Genomic DNA, 19,585 nt, shown 5'->3' with positions numbered 1-19,585 from the left:
CATGCTCTGAGGTAGCTGGTGGCCAAGTGCTAACTAAACAGCATCAGGCAGCGGCCAGGAATGGGTTTAGTTTTCCCCTGGTCAGTTTTATTCCAGATGAATGATTTTCTCTGAAGCATTTCAGAAGGGATGGGGAGAAAGGGTAAAATTTCAGCCATTAGCTCCCACCCCTCCTGCTTCCTCCCACCCTCCTGCTTCCCCCCATTCTTCTCTTGCCCAAATTAGTTTGCTGAATGTGAAAAGAAAAATCAAACGAAGTCAAATCATAGAATCATAGAATAGATTCACCGAACCAAGCAGGTTGGAAAAGACCTTTAAGATCATGAAGTCCAACCTTTAACTCAGCGCTGCCAAGGCTACCACTAACCCATTGGCACTGAGGGCCTCATCTACATGGTTTTTGAGCACTTTCAGGGACAATGATTCCATCACTTTCCTGGGCAACCTGTTCCAATGCCTGAGCACCCTCTCTGTGAAGAAATTTTTCCTGAATATAATAATTAATAATTTTTTTCCTGAATTAATATTTTCCTGAATATAATAGTTAAAAATTCATCATTTTCCTGAATATAATAAAATAAAACCTGAAAAATCGAGTTGAAATACTGACAGACAATACATCTGTTGGGCTCTGGAAAGTATTTTTCAGCCTGAAGTTTACCTTCAGTCCAATACAAACCGCACCAGCCCTTTCAACCAGAAGAGGTGGCATCTCGGGGTGTCCCTTTGCCTTAAGGAAAGACACCTGCAGTGAGTCCACTGTGTGGCACTGCAGAGAAACCAAAGCAGCAAAGCCACCCGCTGTGGCAGAAGGGAGATGAAATGGAGCTGATGCTGGAGGACACGAACTTTGTTGTCCCCAGGGTCCGCATCTCCACTCAGCCCATGTGGAAGGGCTCCGACTCGCTGCAACCACATGGGAAACCCAAAGAGGCGCTGAGCCAGCTTCCTTCCTCCCATCCTTCCCCAGAGCAGCAATACAGCGCCTCTGGATCACTCTCAACAAGGGAGCATCATGTAGGATGCAGAAAGGATGCGAAGGGATGGACCACATGATGGTGGCCGAGCCCCCCGAGGTGCCCACAGAGCGGCCATATCCAACGAGGGCGTTATGGAGGCCGGGGGAACACCACCGGCCTCTTCACTAGGTCACAAGGGCGACCCTCCAGAGGCCACAACATCCTCCAATTCCCGAAGATCCCGAAGATTTCCTCCCTGGAAAACACTTTGTGGGTCTCGCCCTCGCCCAGGAGCGAACGGAGCCGCTTCAGCCCGGCCGGCAGCAACATCTAGTGGCCATGTCCTCAGTGCCTGCTGCGGGCGTCAGGCCCCCGGCCCCTGTTTGTGTTTTAAAACGGGCTTATTTGGATTGATACAGGCTAATATTAAAACACAATAAACTAGAACGTTCCAAACATACAGTGATGGGGAGAGCGGGCGGTGAGCCTCAGGCCCCATGGTGGGGATGCTTATGGGGGTTTGGGGCTGCCGGTGGCACCAGGGTGGGATGCCGCTGGGCCCGGGAGGGTGCGGAGGGGGGTCTGCCCGTGTTTTGGGGCGATTCACCCGCGTTTTGGAGCGATCTGCCCGCATTTAGAGGCAGGTTGTGCTCTGGGCGCTCCGCGAAGCGCGGCTGCTGAGGAAGCGTGTCCCCTCCGCCGCGCCGTCCGTGCCCATGGCAACAGCGGAGGCGCGGCCCGGGCATGGCGGCCGCGGGCAGCCCCAGCGTGTTCCTGGTGTCGGTCACCGGCCAGATCGAGAGCGGGCGGGTGAGCGGCGGCAGCGCCCGGGGGCCCCTCACACAGCCCGGGCGGTGCAGGAGGCCCTCGGCGGCCCCCTGGTCCTGCCGCTCCCCCAGCGCTGCCTCCTTCTGTCCCCGCAGTTCCCGGGGTTCGATGACCTGTACTGCAAGTTCTGCTTCGTCTACGGCCAAGACTGGGTCCCCACAGCGGTAAGGACGCGTTGTGCACCCCCCGAACCCCATCCTGCTGCATGGGTGCAGTGGGATCGGTGCAGCCACCACACACCCCCCCCTCCCCACCCCCCCCCCCGTGCATGCCACAGAGCATCATGGAATGGTTTGGGTGGAAGGGACCTTAAAGCTCATCCAGTTCCAACCCCCTGCCACGGGCAGGGACACCTTCCACTAGAGCAGGTTGCTCCAAGCCCCTGTGTCCAACCTGGCCTTGAACCCTGCCAGGGATGGGGCAGCCACAGCTTCTCTGGGCACCCTGTGCCAGCGCCTCAGCACCCTCACAGGGAAGAACTTCCTTATATCCAACATAAATCCCCCCTGTTTTAGTTTAAACCCATCACCTCCTGTCCTATCACTGCAGTCCCTGATGAAGAGTCCCTCTCCAGTGTCCCTGTAGCCCCCTTCAGACACTGGAAGCTGTTCTGAGGTCTCCACGCAGCTTCTCTTCTCCAGGCTGAACAGCCCCAATGTTCTCAGCCTGTCTCCACACAGGAGCTGCTCCAGCCCCTGATCATCCTCATGGCCTCTGCACTTGCTCCAACAGCTCCGTGTCCTTCTTATATTAAAGACACCAGAGCCACACCCAGTGCTGCAGGTGGGGTCTCACAAGAGCAGAGCAGAGGGGTAGAATCACCTCCTTTGACCTGCTCCCCACAGGGCCTGGAGGAAGGCATCTCCCAGATCACCTCCACGAGCGATGTCTCACCCACCACCCTCGTCTGGAACTTCCCCATTGACATCACCTTCAAGAGCACCAACCCATCGGGCTGTGAGTGCTGGGTGGGGGGTGCAGCTCCTTATGTGAGCTCCCCCCTCACACTCACCCTTCCTTCGCAGGGCCACAGATCGTCGTGAGCGTCTACGGACCCGACTTCTTTGGCCATGATGTGGTCAGAGGTTATGGAGCTGTTCACGTCCCCTTCACCCCCGGAAGGTGAGGTGACAACCTGGCTTTAAGGACAGAAACAAAGAGGTTTTTTTCCTTAGTTGCTACTTGTTTCAGAAACATTCCTGTATTTCCTTATCATGTCTTGTCTGTTTGGCACAAAGAACACGAATTTTCTAGCAGGATATCAAATAATCTCTAGTAATCCTGTAGACAACTGTAAAGCCAAAACTGGGATGTGGAAAACCCAATTATGAAATGCAGTACATCTCCAGCATCATGCTCAGCACATGCTAAGCTTTCATTCTCAGAGGTACACTCTTCCTATACAAACCAACCTTTTCCCTGTGGAAGGGAGATGTTCAGTTGTCTGATGAGTCTGAAATTCCAGCACCTTTATAAACAGAAGAAGTCTTGCCAGTGCTGTTTGCTTCATCTCTTAAGTTCTGTGTGTCTCATGCTTATTTTAGGCATACAAGAACCATCCCTATGTTTGTTCCAGAGTCCACATCCAGGCTGCAGCAGTTTACAAGGTAATAATTAAAGACTTCTTGTTTTTAAGACCTTTTTGTTCTTGGTCACAAGGGTTTACCCAGCTACTCACTGGAGCATACGCATGGATGGACATTTAGATCTTAACCAGAGAGTTTTGTAGGTCAAACCATGCTTTCAGGTGTCTAAGTCTTTGAAGAGCTTTCCTAAACCATGTTAGCTACCTCCTTGCAGTAATGCTGACTCCTTTATTTATCTCACATTTGAACACTGCTGGTTTAAAAGAGCTCATGTCAGCAGAGCAGGCTGCTACGTGAGCTCTTACACTCAGTGGCAGCTCCATGTCCCATGGGTTGATTCACATCAGTGCTGTGACTTGCAGAGGTGCTACTTAGACTAATTTTACTCAGCATTGTAGTTGCCACTGGACGCTAAGGAGGTTTGCTGCCGTCCAGCCCTAAATCTTACTGTAGCTAGGGTGAGTGTATGCTAGTGTAGCTGAGTGTTTGAAGTATCAAAGCCTCGCTGTTACTCTGGGTAATCAAGAGTTGAATCGGGCTCAAAACCATCTTTGCCATAGGAAGATTCCATCTAGCCCCAAAATAACTTGGATTTAAGACGTGTATGAAGTTGGTTTCATTTCTTTCCTTTGAGAGACAAAACTTACCTTTGATAAAAGCTGATCTGCACTAAAGTGAATCACTCTTCAAAACTCTACTGCAGACAAAAGCTGGGAGCCTCCTAAACCCCCCGTTGTGTTTTTAACGTGCATTTAATGGACTGTATCAAACCTGAACACCAGTGAAGTTTCTATTGTCTTCTCCAAGTTGGTTCACAGGGAGACGTCCGGAATTTACTGACCCCAGAGTGGTAGCACAGGGAGAAGGAAGAGAAGGTGAGTCCCTGAGAGCTCCTGACTGCAGCCCTTTCACAACAGCAGGCCACAGCTTGGCCATCCCTTTGTGTTGATAAAAAAGACTGGTTGTTCCTGTTGGGAACAGTCCTACTGGGATACGGGAGTTCAACAACTGTCCAGAACCCTCTCCTGACCAGTTTTATTCACCTCTTCTTTCTTCTAGTGACCAGGGTGCGCTCTCAAGGCTTTGTGACCATCTCCTTCAATGTAGTGACCAAGGACATGCAGAAGTTGGGCTACAACGTGAGCCCGAGCGACATGCAGGACCCTTCCCTGGGGCCCCTGACAGAAGGGATTCATATGTACTGAACTGGGGCGTGAGGGGTTCAAAGGCTCCCAGAGAAGTTCAGTGCTTTGGGGGGGGGTGGCTTTTCATGGCAAAATGAAATGAGCATCTGCCTAAACTGAGACAATTTCATGAGAGACATAAAAATGTCATCATTATTAGGAAGAATTTCATTATTCCAAAAGAAACAGAAGCCCATGAGGCCTTGAGACAATTAGTATAATCCTTTTAATAAGATACAGGTTGAAGTGTTATGTAAATGAATGGCATCAGCTACTATTTAGCCTTTTTATACGTAATATCAGACTAGCTCAAAATAAGACCAGTAAAAATACTTTTTAGCAACCTTTTGTACACGTTTTATATACTTAAAGAATAGGAAAATTTAGAGTAGCAGTTTTTCCTGTGTTTAAAATTGCAAACCCAGGGCTTTTTACGGTAGAAATGGGAAATGGAAATTGCTGCACCTTCCAAAAAAGAAGGAATGTGGAAGTGTTCCAGTGAGATGCACCCAGGCTCCTCTCTGCCTTGTGCTTCCCTCTACAGAAGCAGCAGCAGTTTCCTTTATAATCCCACATAGACCTTTAGAGTTTGTGCAACTACTTCAAATAGCTCATGCACTGCAGACACAAACCTTTCCCACATTTGTCAGTGGAGCAACCTGTGCTTTTGCATCTAGAGCAAGATGATGCCTCTTCCAGTTCCAGGCTTTATTTCTGCATCAAGGGAAGAAAAAAGGGCAGCAGTTTTATTTTAGAGGCATCGAAGAGCCCACAGTGTTAAATGTATCCTAACTTCTGGTAGGATAAATTGCATTTTAAGTGCAGATATTGATTAAAGAATAAGCTTTAGAGAAGGCTCCACAAAGGAAGTTGAGTTGTGCATGGTCATGAGCACGATGTAGCTCCAAATTGGGTACCAGATGCTTCATGCTGCACAGGAAGGGTGGGGAAGCAGCAAAAAGGACCTTCTCCCTTCAGTAGGTCCTTCAGCCATCACCTAACACAGGTAACATACCCTGGCTTTCCTTAGCTGGTTTGTTATCAGAAGGGCAGTAAAAACAGCAAGGGTCATGCCTGAGTGTTGTACTGAGGCTTTCCTCTCTTGGCATAACCTCAAAGCAGGACCAAGACCATGTTGGTTGGTGTTAGCATGTGATAGGAGCTCCAGTGCTGCAGCATGAGGGCACAGAGCCACCTGGTTCTGAAGAGCTGCTCCTCTGAGATGATGTTAGCGCTCTTCTTTTGGGCTGAATAAACCTGATTGTCTCAGTGTATTTGTCTTTCCCCTGCTAAGTTTTGTTACCTGTTTGTGCCAGGATGTTTCTAAGTCCTCAGTCACCCAAGATCTGCTGTTCTTACAGGTACAAAAAGAAGTGGATGCTACAGTGAAATGACTCATTACTTACTCATTTTCCTGTTTCAGTTTGGGCATGTAACCTCTTGTGTTTGACTGCAAACACCAAAAGGTGACTGTGAGAATGACTTAACACGATACCACCCTGTAAGTGAACGACCAAGGCCTTGGGACTGTAAAATACAAGTAATAACACACAGCATTGAACTGCAGCGCCAGGACACTGCCAAATGTAGTTAAAGGTATTATTTCACAGCTGAGTGAATAAATGTAATGTATTCAACATATAGTGAATAAATGTAAGTTCTGAAAAGATAATGTAATCACTGTAATTTTGCTGTGAGCATTAGTAGCATCTTTTAAGACTATTTATACTTTCCCAACACGTTCACAGATGATTTTTCAGCTCTTTACTTTCTTCCCATCTTGTTTTTGTTGATTTTCCACTTCCAGTAAGCTCCTCCACCAGTTGTTTTGGCAACTGCTGTAATCTCTGAACTGAGTCATGCTGGAATCCAAACTAATAAGTATTTCCTGTTGGGAGCAGATGCAAGGAATTTTGTTTCCTTTTCAAAAGCATTTGGGAAGCGGTTCTCCGCAGTAGCAGGATAAATACCTGTGTTTGAAAGACTTGAAAGGCAAACATCAAACCTGCTACTGCTCAAATAGTTTGTTTCCCTTGAGCACAGTTACCTGCCCCCATTCCAATTAGAGCAAAACTGCACAACACAGGTTCTGCTCACGAGAAACACGTTAAACCCAGATAAAGCCCAAACCTTTTGCCCACAGGGGCACCGTGAACTCATCCACATGCAGCTTTGTGGTGTCCTGCTGTGACCCATCTCCTGCATGGCTCCTGTTTCAAACTGGATGCTAACCCCACGAGGCTGATCAAAACCCACACGTGTGTCTGCACAACCCCCCATCACACTGCAGCGACCCTCAGAAGAAAGGTTAAAGCAGTGAAAAGCAAGGGTTTAAAAACCTTAAATCCCAAACACCATTAAACAGTGTGTAAGATACGGGACTAAGCAGCTCCCACACCTCTACCTGCATTACTGGGGCATTTTGGCCTATTGCCTCTGGGTTTGGTTGGGGTTTTTTGAGTCTCAGTGTCTCCAGCATGTTAAGAACCCCACGTACCTTCTTCAAGGCCTTCCCACTTTGCTGCAGGAGCTTTTCAGTTTGCTCCTTACCCAAGGGCACGTGTAGGGGTGATGTTTTCAGTGTTTCTCATGTTCGGCACCGCTCCTTTGTTCCAAGAGGCAACTGTTGATCTCTCCCATAAACATTCTCTTCTCCCTGACACAGCCTTGCTGCTGCCTTCATCATCTGCTGGAAAACACTCTCTGGTTTAAGTCTTCAGTACTGAGATGTGGTGGAGCATCTGCAGCATTTCACCCCGCAGAAAACCTCTGCTCTCATGACAGAGGAGTAAAGATACACACAAGTCGGTGCTGCCAAGAGGAGGACATTAATAAGGGAGGGATTTACGACCTGTAAGTGTTGGTTGCAGTTAGTGTTAAAGGTTAAAAGAGCCCATGCTCCAAGAACAGCCAAATCCCAGCCCTGTTATAGCAGAGGCTCAAAGCAATTTCCTCTCACCCGCTCTCCAGGCAGCTGCTCATCACCAGTTAATCATCCTCCCTTGAATTCAGACCTGAAGTTCCCAACCTCGTGTGGCCCAGGCAGCAGTGTGGGCTCTCAGCTGGTGCTGTAGCTCCTGTTCTGTTACGCTTCAGTCTCTCCCAGACAGTGAAATTGCCCATTAACCTCCTAATTCAAATGGGAGGGGATAAGTCTTTATTCAGAACATGTGTCTGACACAGGATGAGGCTTCAAGGCTATCAAACAGAGTGAGATGAAGCTGGGGACTTGGCAGGAGCCCTCCTCTGCTCTCCTGCTCTGGAGGAGCTTTGGGAAGAGCTGCCTGCTCCCTTCATAGGAAGGTTCTGCTGCCACTACAGGAGCCACCCTTGGGAGACAGCCAAGGACATGGATCAAACAGCAGTTTGGGAATCAAACCTCTCAGAAAAAGGAAAATCATTTGGATATATAGAATCATAGAATGGTTTGGGTTGCAAAGGACCTTAAGATCATCCAGTTCCAACCCCCTGCGATGGGTAGGGACGCCTCACACTAGACCATGTCGCCCAAGGCTCTGTCCAACCTGCCCTATATCTTTAGGAACTGGTATTTGCAGCCCTTTCCACCAAAAACTTGGGAATCCTCCTTGCAACCTTGTCAGCATCAGCTCCTGCCCTCTCGTGGCAGTTTTCAACCTTTAGGAAGATGTTGGAGGTTGCTGACAAGGTTGTGCGGAGGACACCCAAGTGTTTCCTGTTCCTCCATGGGAATTGCTCAGGGCAATGGTGCTGTCCTGCCCCTTGTCCTGAGAGCACTGGACAAACACCTCCCAGCACCACGAGCCACAGGAACAGCCTCGAGGGAGCAGGATCCAGCCAGGACCTTCTGCACCAGTGAGTGTCATGTTAGAAACCACCCTTTTGCCACCAAACCCCGGCCTGAGCCCGCAGGAGGGAGGCTGCGGAGCAGTGAGGGTGCGACACAAGCTGCTTTCACAGCAGGGTGCAAGTGATTCAGCCTCCGTCCTTCCAAGGGAAGATCAGCAGAAGCACGGAACTGCTGCAGGTTTCTATTTTTATGCCTCTATTCAGGCCAAGATATTCAAGCACCCAAATTCACCTCGCAGAACATCACTACATTTAGTGCCAGACTTGCTAATGAAGACATTAAAAAAGCAAATCCACCCCATCACCGTCACCCAACACAACCCCAGGCAGCCCACGGTCTCCTAAGCCTTCTGTGCTGTTAAAGCAAGCAGAAACGGCTCCCTTCAGCTTGGTTACAGCCCCGAATTTCATTCCCTAACCAAAAAGCCCTTCAGGAAGGACATGGACCCCACTGCCTGGCTTGTACAGGTTCCCTGGTGGGGCAGAAGGAAGGTATCTAATGATTTTCCACCTTCAAAGTTATAGAGGTGGTTCAGCCATGGTGCTATGGGGAATCCCATGTGGGTTTAGTGATGGTCTGGCTGGTGGGATGAATCCATGCTAAGTCAGCATCCCATGGAGGTCACTCAGCCCTCACCTAGACAAAGGTCTCCTCCAGGCCCTAACTCAAAGGCCAGGAGAGAAAGTGCTTCCACAAAGGAGTTACTATGTGGTTGTTTCAGTGACTACTAAACACAGTGGGTTTGCTCCAGGAAGGTTTCTGCTGCCAGCAACAGGACCCCGGGCTGGATTGAGCTTCTGCTGTGATCTCCAGTGATGCTGCACCCACTCGTGAGGATCACCCAGAGCATATTTAAGCAATCAAACTGCAAAGCTGGCAGCACATATGTCCTGGTGAGATTTCACGTCAGGTACCAGCACAGGGAGCTGACAAGACATACTCCACCTTTACTATGGCTTTACTCTGGCTATGTCACTGATTTTCCTTCCCCTGAGAATGGGAACTCATTTGCTCAACAAGTGTTGAGAACAATCAGGTAGTGTCCAGGCTGCTTCTGTCACAGCCACAGATGATCGTGGAATATCAGCTCCCACCATCCCCAGGGCTCCATCCGGGTCTAGCAGCACACGCTGCCTCCCTCCCTGCACACATAGATGTGCACCAGAACCTGCTCTGCTCACAGCAGCTGCTGGTGGCCACAAACATGTTCAAGTGCTTTAAAAGTACTTTACTAAACACCCAAGGGCCCCATGATTTGAGCCAGGTTTGGTTTAGCTCCCGCTCCCTACAGTGAAGCCAGAGGATGCTCCATCTCCCCGCAAGGTATTACCACACTCCCCCATTCCTAACTAATACTTCAACCTCTGGAAACCACTGGTAGGATGCCAGTCCCCATGGATCACCAGAGTGCTGCTGACTAACCACTCTCATGGGTAACTGGCAAGAGTGAAGTACCAAAGGGAACTTCCACTCATAGATAGCCCGATCTCCAACAATTACAGGGTACGATGGATTGACAGCAAAACACGAAGAGACGGGATTGCTACCACCATGTACATCACCAGCTCTTTGCTATTCCTAATCCTGAGCTCCCAAACAAACCTCTGTCTTTACAGAACCTTGTGTCCCAGCTCGCAGGACAGGGAGGAGGTTACCTGGAAGTGGATGACTTGGAAAGGTGGAAGTTTTCACTGTGAGGCTGCATAAACCACGTTGGTTCTCCGAAACGTAGCTTGCAAGTGGTTGTAGAAGTCTTGCCAAAGCCGTAGCAGGAGCTGGCCCCAACCATTGCTTCTCAGTTCAAACGAGCAGAAGAGCAGAGCTGCACCACTCAGCCCAGCACAAACAAGAGGTAACAGCAACGTACATGTTCAGCAAACCCACTTGGGCAGCACCAGCGCAGATGAGGACATGCCTCTAGGTCATACTTTACCCAGACAGCCTTTTTCCTCTGCAAAAGCAGGGAAATACCACCTCACCTCACAGGAGAGGAAGAGGAAACCTGGGACAGGGAGAGAGCAGCTTGCTCAAGGCTAGAGGAAGGCTCAGCCACAGCCAGATCTACCTCCCAATGGGCTTTATCAGCTCCTACTCCCTCCAGCAACCCCTGGGCTTGCAGCAGCCTGCAGTATCCATCTCCTCTTAAGGAGTATTAGAGTCATCATAGACATTTCCACTCTGGATCCTTCCTGTAGTGAGCAGCTTTATTTTAACATGAGGCCAGAGTCAAACGGTGGAGTACTGATCACCCAGAGGAGCAATACTCACACACACAGAAGATCCCTGCTTCTGGAAAAGGAGAGGTTCAAAAAGCAGCAGGTACCTGGGCTGCCACCCCTGCAAAGGAGGTTTTCCTGTTTCTTTACCAGCCCAAATGCAGCAGAATGAATCAAACTGAAACCAAAAGGGATGGGTTTTCCCCCATGGCTGCCTTCCTGATAGCAGGTCCCTGCCGCCCTTGATGTTTTGGCACTAAGTGAAGGGTTTGATTAGTGATCAGTCCAACTGGCAGCAAACCATAACTACAGGAAGCCCCGAGGAGCTCTGCAGAGGTAGCTCTTGAAGCAGCCTTCTAATGAAGTGCCCTTCAGTTTAAACCATCCACAATGAGAAGCTGGAATCACTTCGCACCCGGAGACTGGCTCCTGACTACCCCAGCCACAAGGCCACGGGAAGGGCAAGACTGAACTGTTGCAAATGGGATGCAGACTCCCAAAGCCAGCTATGTCCCAGCTCCCCAACCCTTATTCCATGAGCTTTAAAAGTCACTCCTTCCCCAGCCTCCTGCCTTGACATACATACGGAAGCCTCCACCGAGCCCGTACTCGATCATCCCTCCGGAAGCGCTGTTTAAAGAAGCAATTCAGTCACCTGCAACACAACAAGTCTTCATTTTTATTGAGTTAGTAAGGTCTCAACTGATTCCGATTTAAGTGATCTTTAAGAAACCCTCTTTTCTCACAGCAAGAGCAGGCCTGCCCCAGGAAAGCGCTGAACGCATCCAAGAAATCACATTGACAATGTACAAGAAGCATCACTCCCCGCAACGGTTCCGTTTCTCCAAGCACCCCAGGCCTTTTAGCACAAACCTTCAATCACCTCAAGCAATCCAACAGCTTTCTGGAGAACTCAAGCATGGCAGTGACAGTTTTTCCAATGGGATCATAAAACATTTAGGCAGAGTCTGGAAAAAGCAACACGGCTGGAATATAAGCAATACAGTTTTAATTCTGACCAGTCACCTACAAACCCCTCGTCTTTCCACTGTTCTGATGGCATTATTAAATATCACATTTGTGACATTGCTTGGGGGGGTGGGGGGGGGGGGAAGAAAGAAAACAAACCATGACACAAAGATACAGACATTATGATACAATAGTACAAATGATAAATTATTTATACAGTAAATAATGTCAATAGTCAGCACAAATTCATATAAAGCAGCCGGCTCCCAGGATTATGAAACCAGTTTGGTGACGATTTCAGTTGTAACACTCAGGAAAGGAAGCAAAGTCTTGTGAGATTCTGCCGTGAAAAATAAACCCATCTATTTCTCCACGAGTTTGTGCAATATTAATACATACAGTACATGTTAGAAACTGTAACAGCAAAAGGGAAGATGGAGAACAAGAGTTGTCTTAGCTACAGGACTTCCAAAAGACTGTAAACACCACAACCCACCACCACGGTTTTCCTTCCCTGTCCCCTCCATGGAGTTTAGTTTCTTTAGAGTATAAAACTGAATAAATAACTGAGCTTATTTGGGGGGGGTTAAAGTTATGCCAAGGGTTTTGGGGTTTTTTTTTTTACTTTTTTCTTTTTTATAAAATATTTCACACTTTTCTCTTTGGTCAATTTGACCAGTAAGGCTATTTTGGGATACTACCATTTGAAAAATCAAAAGCACTTTTAGTATATTTTGCAAGTGAGAAAAAGAAGGGGGGAAAAAGGGAAATGCGTTTGGAGGAACACACCAGAGCAGATGGGATGGGATACGCACACGTCCTCCATGCAAGAAGAAGTAGGAGGGTGAGGAGGGAGGAAGAATTATTCTGGAGAACAGTTAAGATTTACCATTCTGGACACAACTGAAGCATCACCTGGCCAGGACATCCCCTGCAGCACCCCACTGCTGCACATGGGCTCAGCTCCAGCCCAAATACATCTACCAAACCTCTGGAACTCAGCTCCTGTCTCAACCCTCACACCAGGCTGGGTGTTTTGTCATGGTCAGTCCTTCACCTCGAGCTCTACAGCACCACAGTCCAGGCTAATGGCTCTTCAGAGCGCCCTGTCATGGTTTATTGTGCGATACATGTCTACCTATATATATATATAATATAAAACTAATCTAGCTCTTACTGTAAATCAACCCTTTGCCATTCCCCAGTTTCATTAAGCTAGGGCTCCCCACCACACCAACAGCATGTTTGTGTCCATTCCTAGCGACAGAGCACAACTCAGAACTGCAGATGACTTCATCCCTATAAATACTTCCTACCAACCCCATCTTGCCTCCAGAAACAGTTACCTAGTGTTCAACAAGAGGATGGGGTTACAACTTTTTGGGTTGAAGAGACAAAGCCCCATCTAACCGTTGCAAACGCATTCAGGTGACAAAGTGACATCAAGCGACCTCAGTTCCACTGTGGATGAAATTAAAGTGGGAAAATGATGATGGAGAAATCTTGCCACAGATCAATCGGGAAAGCACTTTTCCCTCCCATCCACAAGAATCACACCCTTCCTGGTCTACACTTCTCAATAACTTCAACACCACAAAAAAGTAAAGTATTTTTCCTTATTCTGAAAGGCAACATGAATGGTGTTTTGTTTTAAAGACATACTGGGTGTGGACAGCAATTCACTTTCCTCCTATATAAAACCAAGAGCAGATGAATATTCTGAATCCTACTTGCAAATTCCATAGTACTCAAGAGGACAGAACAATCTGCATAGAAACATCCACACATTTAGCATTCCGTACACTAACAGAGCTACACTGACCTACACAGCTAAAATCTGTGATTGTACCCTAGATTTGATAGTCTTTCAGCCTCCCCTACCCACCACAAGGTTTAACTCAGTCCCTTCCACATGAGCCAGTGCCTCTTCCCTGCGCTGGACACACACCTTGGACTGGCACAGCACCACACAGCATCATTACACCACAACACACAACCCTGGCAATTTCTTTCAGCTTCTTTGTTTGGTTTTGTGGGGTTTTCTGTTTGTTCCCTTCCTTCTAATCAGGGAAAGGCCACCAAGATGCATCAGTTCATTCACAGAGACGCCCTCATGGCAGCAGCAAGCACCGGGACATCCCCTTCCGCACGTTCTGCGGATGTTGGTGTTGCTCCTGACAGCAGAGCTCAAGCGTTGCCATCTCTGGGAACACCAGGTTTCCACCAGGAACACTGGCTGAAACCTGAGCGTGGTTTAGTGCCGAGGAGTCCAGACATGCAAGTTAAAATGTATAGTTCAGCCTTTACAATTAATAGCTGTCAATGGAACCGGTTATTAATATGGAGCGCACCTTCCGTAAGGAAATATTAGTCAATAAAATTAAGGAGCCGTGTCTGTACATTAGGAGTTTTTAACATCTCAAGAAGTATTACAAGAAGAAAAAGAGCCTCTCTCTTCTGATCTTCACAAAGGCTCAAGGTCCGGTTTGGAGATGAGAAAATGGGAACAAATCAAGGGAAAAAGGCGACTTTAGTGTTTTTTCTTTTTAATGTAGTCGGAAATCATGTTACGCTCAAATTCAATTCATCTAAAAATAATTAGTCACGAGAATTTGTTTCGATTTGCATTACGAATACTTCATTTAAAGTAAATATTTTAGTGTTAATCTTCCCTTTTAAACTCTCTTTACAGAAACAAAGAGCTAAAACCATAAATAAGAGGGCATTAACCATAAAAATGACATTTGCCAATATCTTAATTTTTCCGCCAGACTTGATAAATCTATCAAAACCAGACAGTTAAATAAGAACCACATTATAAAAATTAGCAAAAAAAGGACTATTAGGTAACTCTGCAAACTCAAAATATGAAACTGTACTAAACAAAATATGTGCAAAAGTATACAAGAGTAACTGCATATAGCAAGGTTAAGCCTGAATTAGTTTTAAAGCTTGCCCCGGTGAAATTGGATTCCAAGTTGTCCCACTGTATTTCTTTTTAGGTTTGTTTTGTTTTTTTTTCTCCTCTTTCAACTCACATTGTAAGTCAAATAAAAACAAAATACACATGATAAACTTCCAAACGAAGCTGGTACTGGACAAGCACAGAGCAGGACACTCACTCAGCACGAGTGCAGCATGCCACTCACAGAGAGTTCCTCAGGAGTCCTTAGAGAGTAGTGTACAAATTCAACACTGCATACGACAGCACACGTTATACTCGACAACTTGAGAATGTTCTTGGGGGTTTTTTGTCTGGATTTGCCTTGTGGTTTTTTGTTTCCTTTTGAGACAAGCTTGCTTTCTCAGTCAAGCCTCTGAAACGAAAGCAGTGCCATTTTGCGTTGCAATGTTTAATGCATAAAAACCAGCCACCTGGGCCCTCCGAAATCGTTCTCTTCTAAGAGTAAGGACTATGGGTGAACCAACAGTCTAGAACTGTGTGTAGTTATGTGCAAAACATTCACTAGCACTCTGAATCTCAGGTCTATCGTATGGGCATAGGAAGTGACAGATGCAGGTAAATAGTAATTTCAGGATCCAGCACATCATCTGACATCTACAAAATAGCCAACGGAGTTTTAAAATGGCAGGTTCTCCCTAGAAAGTGTATTGAAATGATTAACAAAGTAACAAAATGGGCAGAATCTAACTTTGGTGAAAAGTCTGAACATTTCACATAATGCTCAACAAGCCAAAGTAAGGTACCATCTGTAGCAAAGACTAGATTTAGATTAACTGGTAAGTAGAGACAACTCTTCAAAGATCATAACTGTAAACTGCAAATCTACTTCCAAGTCTCTTACACACCGTTCAGTCCACACAGGCCATGTTCATTTTGCTGTAAAGACTTCAGCCTGGAAACACTATGAAAAGAAAGTTCCTTTAATTGGGTCTTTATAGGAGAAAAGGGTTAGTTGTATTTGTAGACTGGGATGCTGACGGCGGGATTCCTGTACTGTGAAGAGGTTGGGTCATTGATCCTGCAATGCTCACGTTCAGCCCCTGGCCCATCCTCGTTAGAGATGCCACAGTGCCCATAGCTGGTATCGGTGCCATTCCCACAGGCACTGGGGCCATAGAAGACAGAGGTATTGGCTCCATGCTCATCGGTGGCACAGCACTGAAAGAAGGGCTGGTTCCCATCACGGGACTCGCTCTCATCTGATTTAGAGTGAGTGGCTGAGGCTGATTCACTTGGAAGGGGTTGATTGGAGTTGGTGCTGTAGCGGCGCCTAGTTTTGAGAGAAGGAGGAAGAGGGGAAAAAGATCACACCTCCAGGAACATGAGGTTTTGGAGATGGGCTTTTCTGGTAAAGAACACACCTCCTGTACATCCCCACATGCTCCCAGTCCCAAAACACCCTGCAGAGAAACCAGCAAAGTGGGACTCTACTGGTGCATGACCACAGCCTGTTTCCTTGAACCTATTAATGACACAAAACACCCCTTTGCTGACCAGCAGTTTCCACCTCCGACAGTAGTCACCGGAGAGAGAGGTTCTAAATTTGGTTACCTGGAACATGCCTAACCACGACATTATTAAGTGTGCCTTAAGGAAGAGAACTGCAGGCTCTCTGTGCTTCATTACTGCAATCTGCTACTGCAGACCTGTGCATTCGCTTCGTGATCCCATCCAGTCAGCTCCATTTCGAAGCTGTGCGTGTTTCTGGCACTGAGTTTTGACAAGAATTCATAAAGTAAATAAGTTGTTTCCGAATTACAGTGGTGCTAGAAAAAGCAGAGAATAACTTTCCCAGCCTTTGAGGTTCTCTGGACTGCTGCCAACGCTACAAATTCCTTTTACCGTACATGTGTAGCGTTATTTGGATGGCCCAGTGACCCCTTATAAACTTTTTGTAGTAACCGGTAATGGCAGATACACAGACTTCCTCTGGCTGAGCACTGCCAAGGCTGTTCAGAATTACTGGGGGGGGGGGGGGGGGTGGTTTCCTACTCAAGGAGTTTAATAAACTGTTGGGTTTTTCCATCGGAAGAGTGAAGAAAATAAATACTGAAATAGTGTTTTAGAGTATTTCATCCTACAAGTGTTACACAGAAATTTCAGCGCATGTGAATAGCTGTCAAAAAACATCTTCCATGTGTTTAGTGTCACCATTTAAGTCTGTTCTAACAGGGACCAACTTGCAGGAGAACTACAAAGGCCATGATTTTCAGAGAGTGTTTTGATCAAAGGTTTGAGTGTTTTGAGGGTGCTGAGGTGCTGGCACAGAGAAGCTGTGGCTGCCCCGACCCTGGCAGTGTTCAAGGCCAGGTTGGACACAGGGGCTTGGAGCAACCTGCTCTAGTGGAAGGTGTCCCTGCCCGTGGCAGCAGGTTGGAACTGGAGGAGCTTTAAGGTCCCTTCCAACCCAAACCATTCTATGATAAAACTGGTTTAAAAACAGCCTAAATAAAAACCCACTAAATTATACTGCAGAGTTTGCTATCTGGAACCTCAGGCTGCAGTCAGAGATGTTACTGTGCCAGTCGCAGCACAAAGAAAAGAGCAATTCCTACCTGCTTCCACAAGAACCCACTACCTATGACTTTCCCAAAGGATTCTCTGCTGGCACACGTTCACATCTTACCTGTTCTGACAATCAATCAGCTTTAGTTCAGCCATTTTTAATAACCCAAAGCCTTCTTCTAATACAGATCATTTTGAGAGAGCAAGGGCGAAAGTGGAAGAGAAACTGCTTGAACCAAGCCCAGCCAGCAGATCAGATGCAAGAGGAGAAACTGTGCTTTCGGGGTCCAGCAGTATGCCTTGAAACCATCCTGCCTCATCCTCCTGCTCTCAGTCATGATCTGCTGGCTGAACGAATCAAGAAAAACAAGCCCAAACCAGTTTAAATTACATCAAATAAGACTGACTTATGCAGAGTTTTCCTATAGGAAGGGAAAGCTAAAATGGAAAACCAAAGGAATGTGCAGACACAGACCTGGTGCCAAGAATGGATTCAGTGAAGTAACAGGTTGTGGTGGCTTAGACACCAGTGAATCCAGGTTCACCAAAGCAGCATTGGGGCCCAAAAAAGACTCAGGGGTTTTTCGAGCTGCACTTTGCTTGCCTGATGTCATGCTTGAGTGCTGGGAATCAAAGAGATCAGGACTTGTGGTACCGCTATGCTGAGATGGCAAAGTGGAACCTGATTCAGCTGAAACAACACAAAGAGAAGAACAAAACTTACTCATCTACACAATCAAGCAAAGAAAACCATGAAGTCTCACAGCAGAAATGCTTTTAGATCTAATGTTTGTGTTAGTCAGATTTAAATGTATCAGTACATGTTACACCCTTACAGCATGCAAGCAGGTAATGCTCTTTAGGAGAGTATGAAGAAGCTACAGTTAAAGCTGCAGTGCTCTACTGAAGGTGCTACCTGATTTGCCCTGATCAATATCCTCACAGCTCTGCTGCAACAGATGGGACTAACAGCCTCCAAGGAAAAGATATTCAAAAGCCTTGGCTTCTGCCCTTGCACTACACCACTGCTGCACCCTTCCTAGCTAGATACCACCCAGGTTGTCTCTTTTGTGTTAAAAAATCTTAGCCCAGCTTGGAATTAGTCACCATCCTTCCAGGCAGAACCATCCTGGAAGTACTTTTCCATGTTAAGGTCTGGCAGTTTTTATTTTAGTGACTAATAACCAAATAAATTAAAGCATTCATAGAAGTGTATTTTCTCTTCTTCCTACTATTGTTATATGCTGGGATTTACACGTTTGAGAAACTCAGTCAACACTGTTCTGTTTGACTCTCTGAGCCATACTCCAAACATGTTGGATGCTGTAAATTCAGAAGTCAAACAAGTTTCTGGGTCAATGCAGCAAAAGGTTACAGAGTGAATTCTGTGGCTTACAATGCAAAAGGCCCATTCCCCGTAAGTTCATGCACAGGCCAAAATGTTAACAACAGGCTTTTATTGCTGCATTATCACCAGCTTTAATCTTTTCCTTTGTGAAAGTATATTTTGTTTGAAGTAAGATTTAAGAGTAGAGACATTTGTTGCCGAGATTATGACCCAAACTGTCCACATGCTGAGAATTTGATTCATACCTGGCTTTTTGGAAGTTCGAAGTGTGTCAAATTCAGAAAAATCATCTTTAACTGTACCATTCAAATTACTGAAGAGGTCAAAAGATGTACTTCCTGTTCAAAACAAGACAGCCCTGTCATTAACAGATCTGCAGTTGTATCACACACCTGATCCTACTGAACACAATATGTAGCCCGTTCAGGTACCAAGAAGCCACTCTGTCAGGTTCCAGGGCAGCAGTTCAGATCAGCTGGAGTGCTCCTACTCTTAACTCAGGACCAGGGAGAAGGATAATGTCAGACAACTGTCCTTTCCTACAGTATTAGCCAACTAATTCAGAGCAGTGTGCTTTGAAATCTTAATGTAAGGCACAATTAGCATGCTGGGGTTTTACTGAGTGTCTGCACTAGAGATGTATAGGCAGGTAAATATCACTGCAGAAGAGAACAGCAATGAATTTACAGCCTAAACTATACAGTGTGTTAATCTGCCCTCAAGTAGAACACACTTCTGAATACAGTTCCAAAGACAAACATTGCATTGCTACCACTTAAGTGATGATTTGACTTATGCTGCTGAAGTTAAAGGGAGGAGGAATGCAATAGAAAAGGTTATCTGTGCCATGTAGAGATGGAAAAGCCCTGTTAGCTAAAGCACCAGAACTTGCCCATAGTTTGCAACCAGTGAAAACATAACATTTTCCAAATGTGGACGCATCCTTACCTCAGACTGGAGGAAGAAAACAGACACCTAATGAACAGCAATCACGCTCCTGAAAAGCTTTACAGTTTGCTTTGGTTCTTACACTATTATTAGTTGAAATGTTCTTCTAATTTACTTTTAACCTTCAGCACATTTCAAGCACACAAAGGTATGAATTTAGCTCCATAAAGAACACAAAAAGACAAACCTCCAAGAGCATGAGTGAGGACTGTGTATAACAACCATGCTTCTTACCAAGAACAAAGACA

At 46.5% G+C, this 19,585-nt stretch overlaps 2 protein-coding genes across 4 annotated transcripts in view; one reads left to right on the top strand and one right to left on the bottom strand.

Moving 5' to 3' along the window:
• The first annotated feature begins 1,628 nt into the window (after positions 1 to 1,628).
• B9D1 (B9 domain containing 1) lies at positions 1,629 to 6,226 on the top strand. The gene is made up of 7 exons (XM_030483012.1): positions 1,629 to 1,769; positions 1,883 to 1,951; positions 2,633 to 2,744; positions 2,813 to 2,909; positions 3,332 to 3,394; positions 4,181 to 4,248; positions 4,433 to 6,226. The coding sequence occupies exons 1-7, from the start codon at positions 1,704 to 1,706 to the stop codon at positions 4,576 to 4,578; spliced, it is 621 nt and encodes a 206-aa protein (XP_030338872.1). The 5' UTR covers positions 1,629 to 1,703; the 3' UTR covers positions 4,579 to 6,226.
• Positions 6,227 to 11,258: 5,032 nt separating this feature from the next.
• EPN2 (epsin 2) overlaps positions 11,259 to 19,585 on the bottom strand; it is a 46,164-nt gene continuing 37,837 nt past the window's right edge. Inside the window, exons 7-9 of one of the 3 annotated variants that reach the window (XM_030481925.1) lie at positions 18,635 to 18,727; positions 17,517 to 17,732; positions 11,259 to 15,806 (exon numbers count right to left, since the gene is read on the bottom strand). In XM_030481925.1, the coding sequence (XP_030337785.1) occupies positions 15,469 to 15,806; positions 17,517 to 17,732; positions 18,635 to 18,727 (647 nt within the window). In that variant the 3' untranslated portion in view covers positions 11,259 to 15,468. The remainder of the gene's footprint in view (positions 15,807 to 17,516; positions 17,733 to 18,634; positions 18,728 to 19,585) is intronic. The other 2 variants (XM_030481926.2, XM_030481927.1) reach the window with 2 other exon arrangements.

Source organism: Strigops habroptila, chromosome 4, assembly GCF_004027225.2.
Source record: "Strigops habroptila isolate Jane chromosome 4, bStrHab1.2.pri, whole genome shotgun sequence".
Classification (NCBI taxonomy): Eukaryota; Metazoa; Chordata; class Aves; order Psittaciformes; family Psittacidae; genus Strigops; species Strigops habroptila.
Note: the sequence above shows the minus strand (reverse complement) of the source record. Positions and strands in the feature narration are given on the sequence as shown.

What these genes read in the sequence shown, in the direction of transcription:
- B9D1 (XM_030483012.1), top strand. Translation starts at nt 1,704, where the DNA reads ATGGCGGCCGCGGGCAGCCCCAGCGTGTTCCTGGTGTCGGTCACCGGC. An exon ending in GCCAGATCGAGAGCGGGCGG is followed by an intron (nt 1,770 to 1,882) that starts GTGAGCGGCGGC and finishes CTGTCCCCGCAG; the next exon opens with TTCCCGGGGTTCGATGACCT. An exon ending in GTCCCCTTCACCCCCGGAAG is followed by an intron (nt 2,910 to 3,331) that starts GTGAGGTGACAA and finishes TGCTTATTTTAG; the next exon opens with GCATACAAGAACCATCCCTA.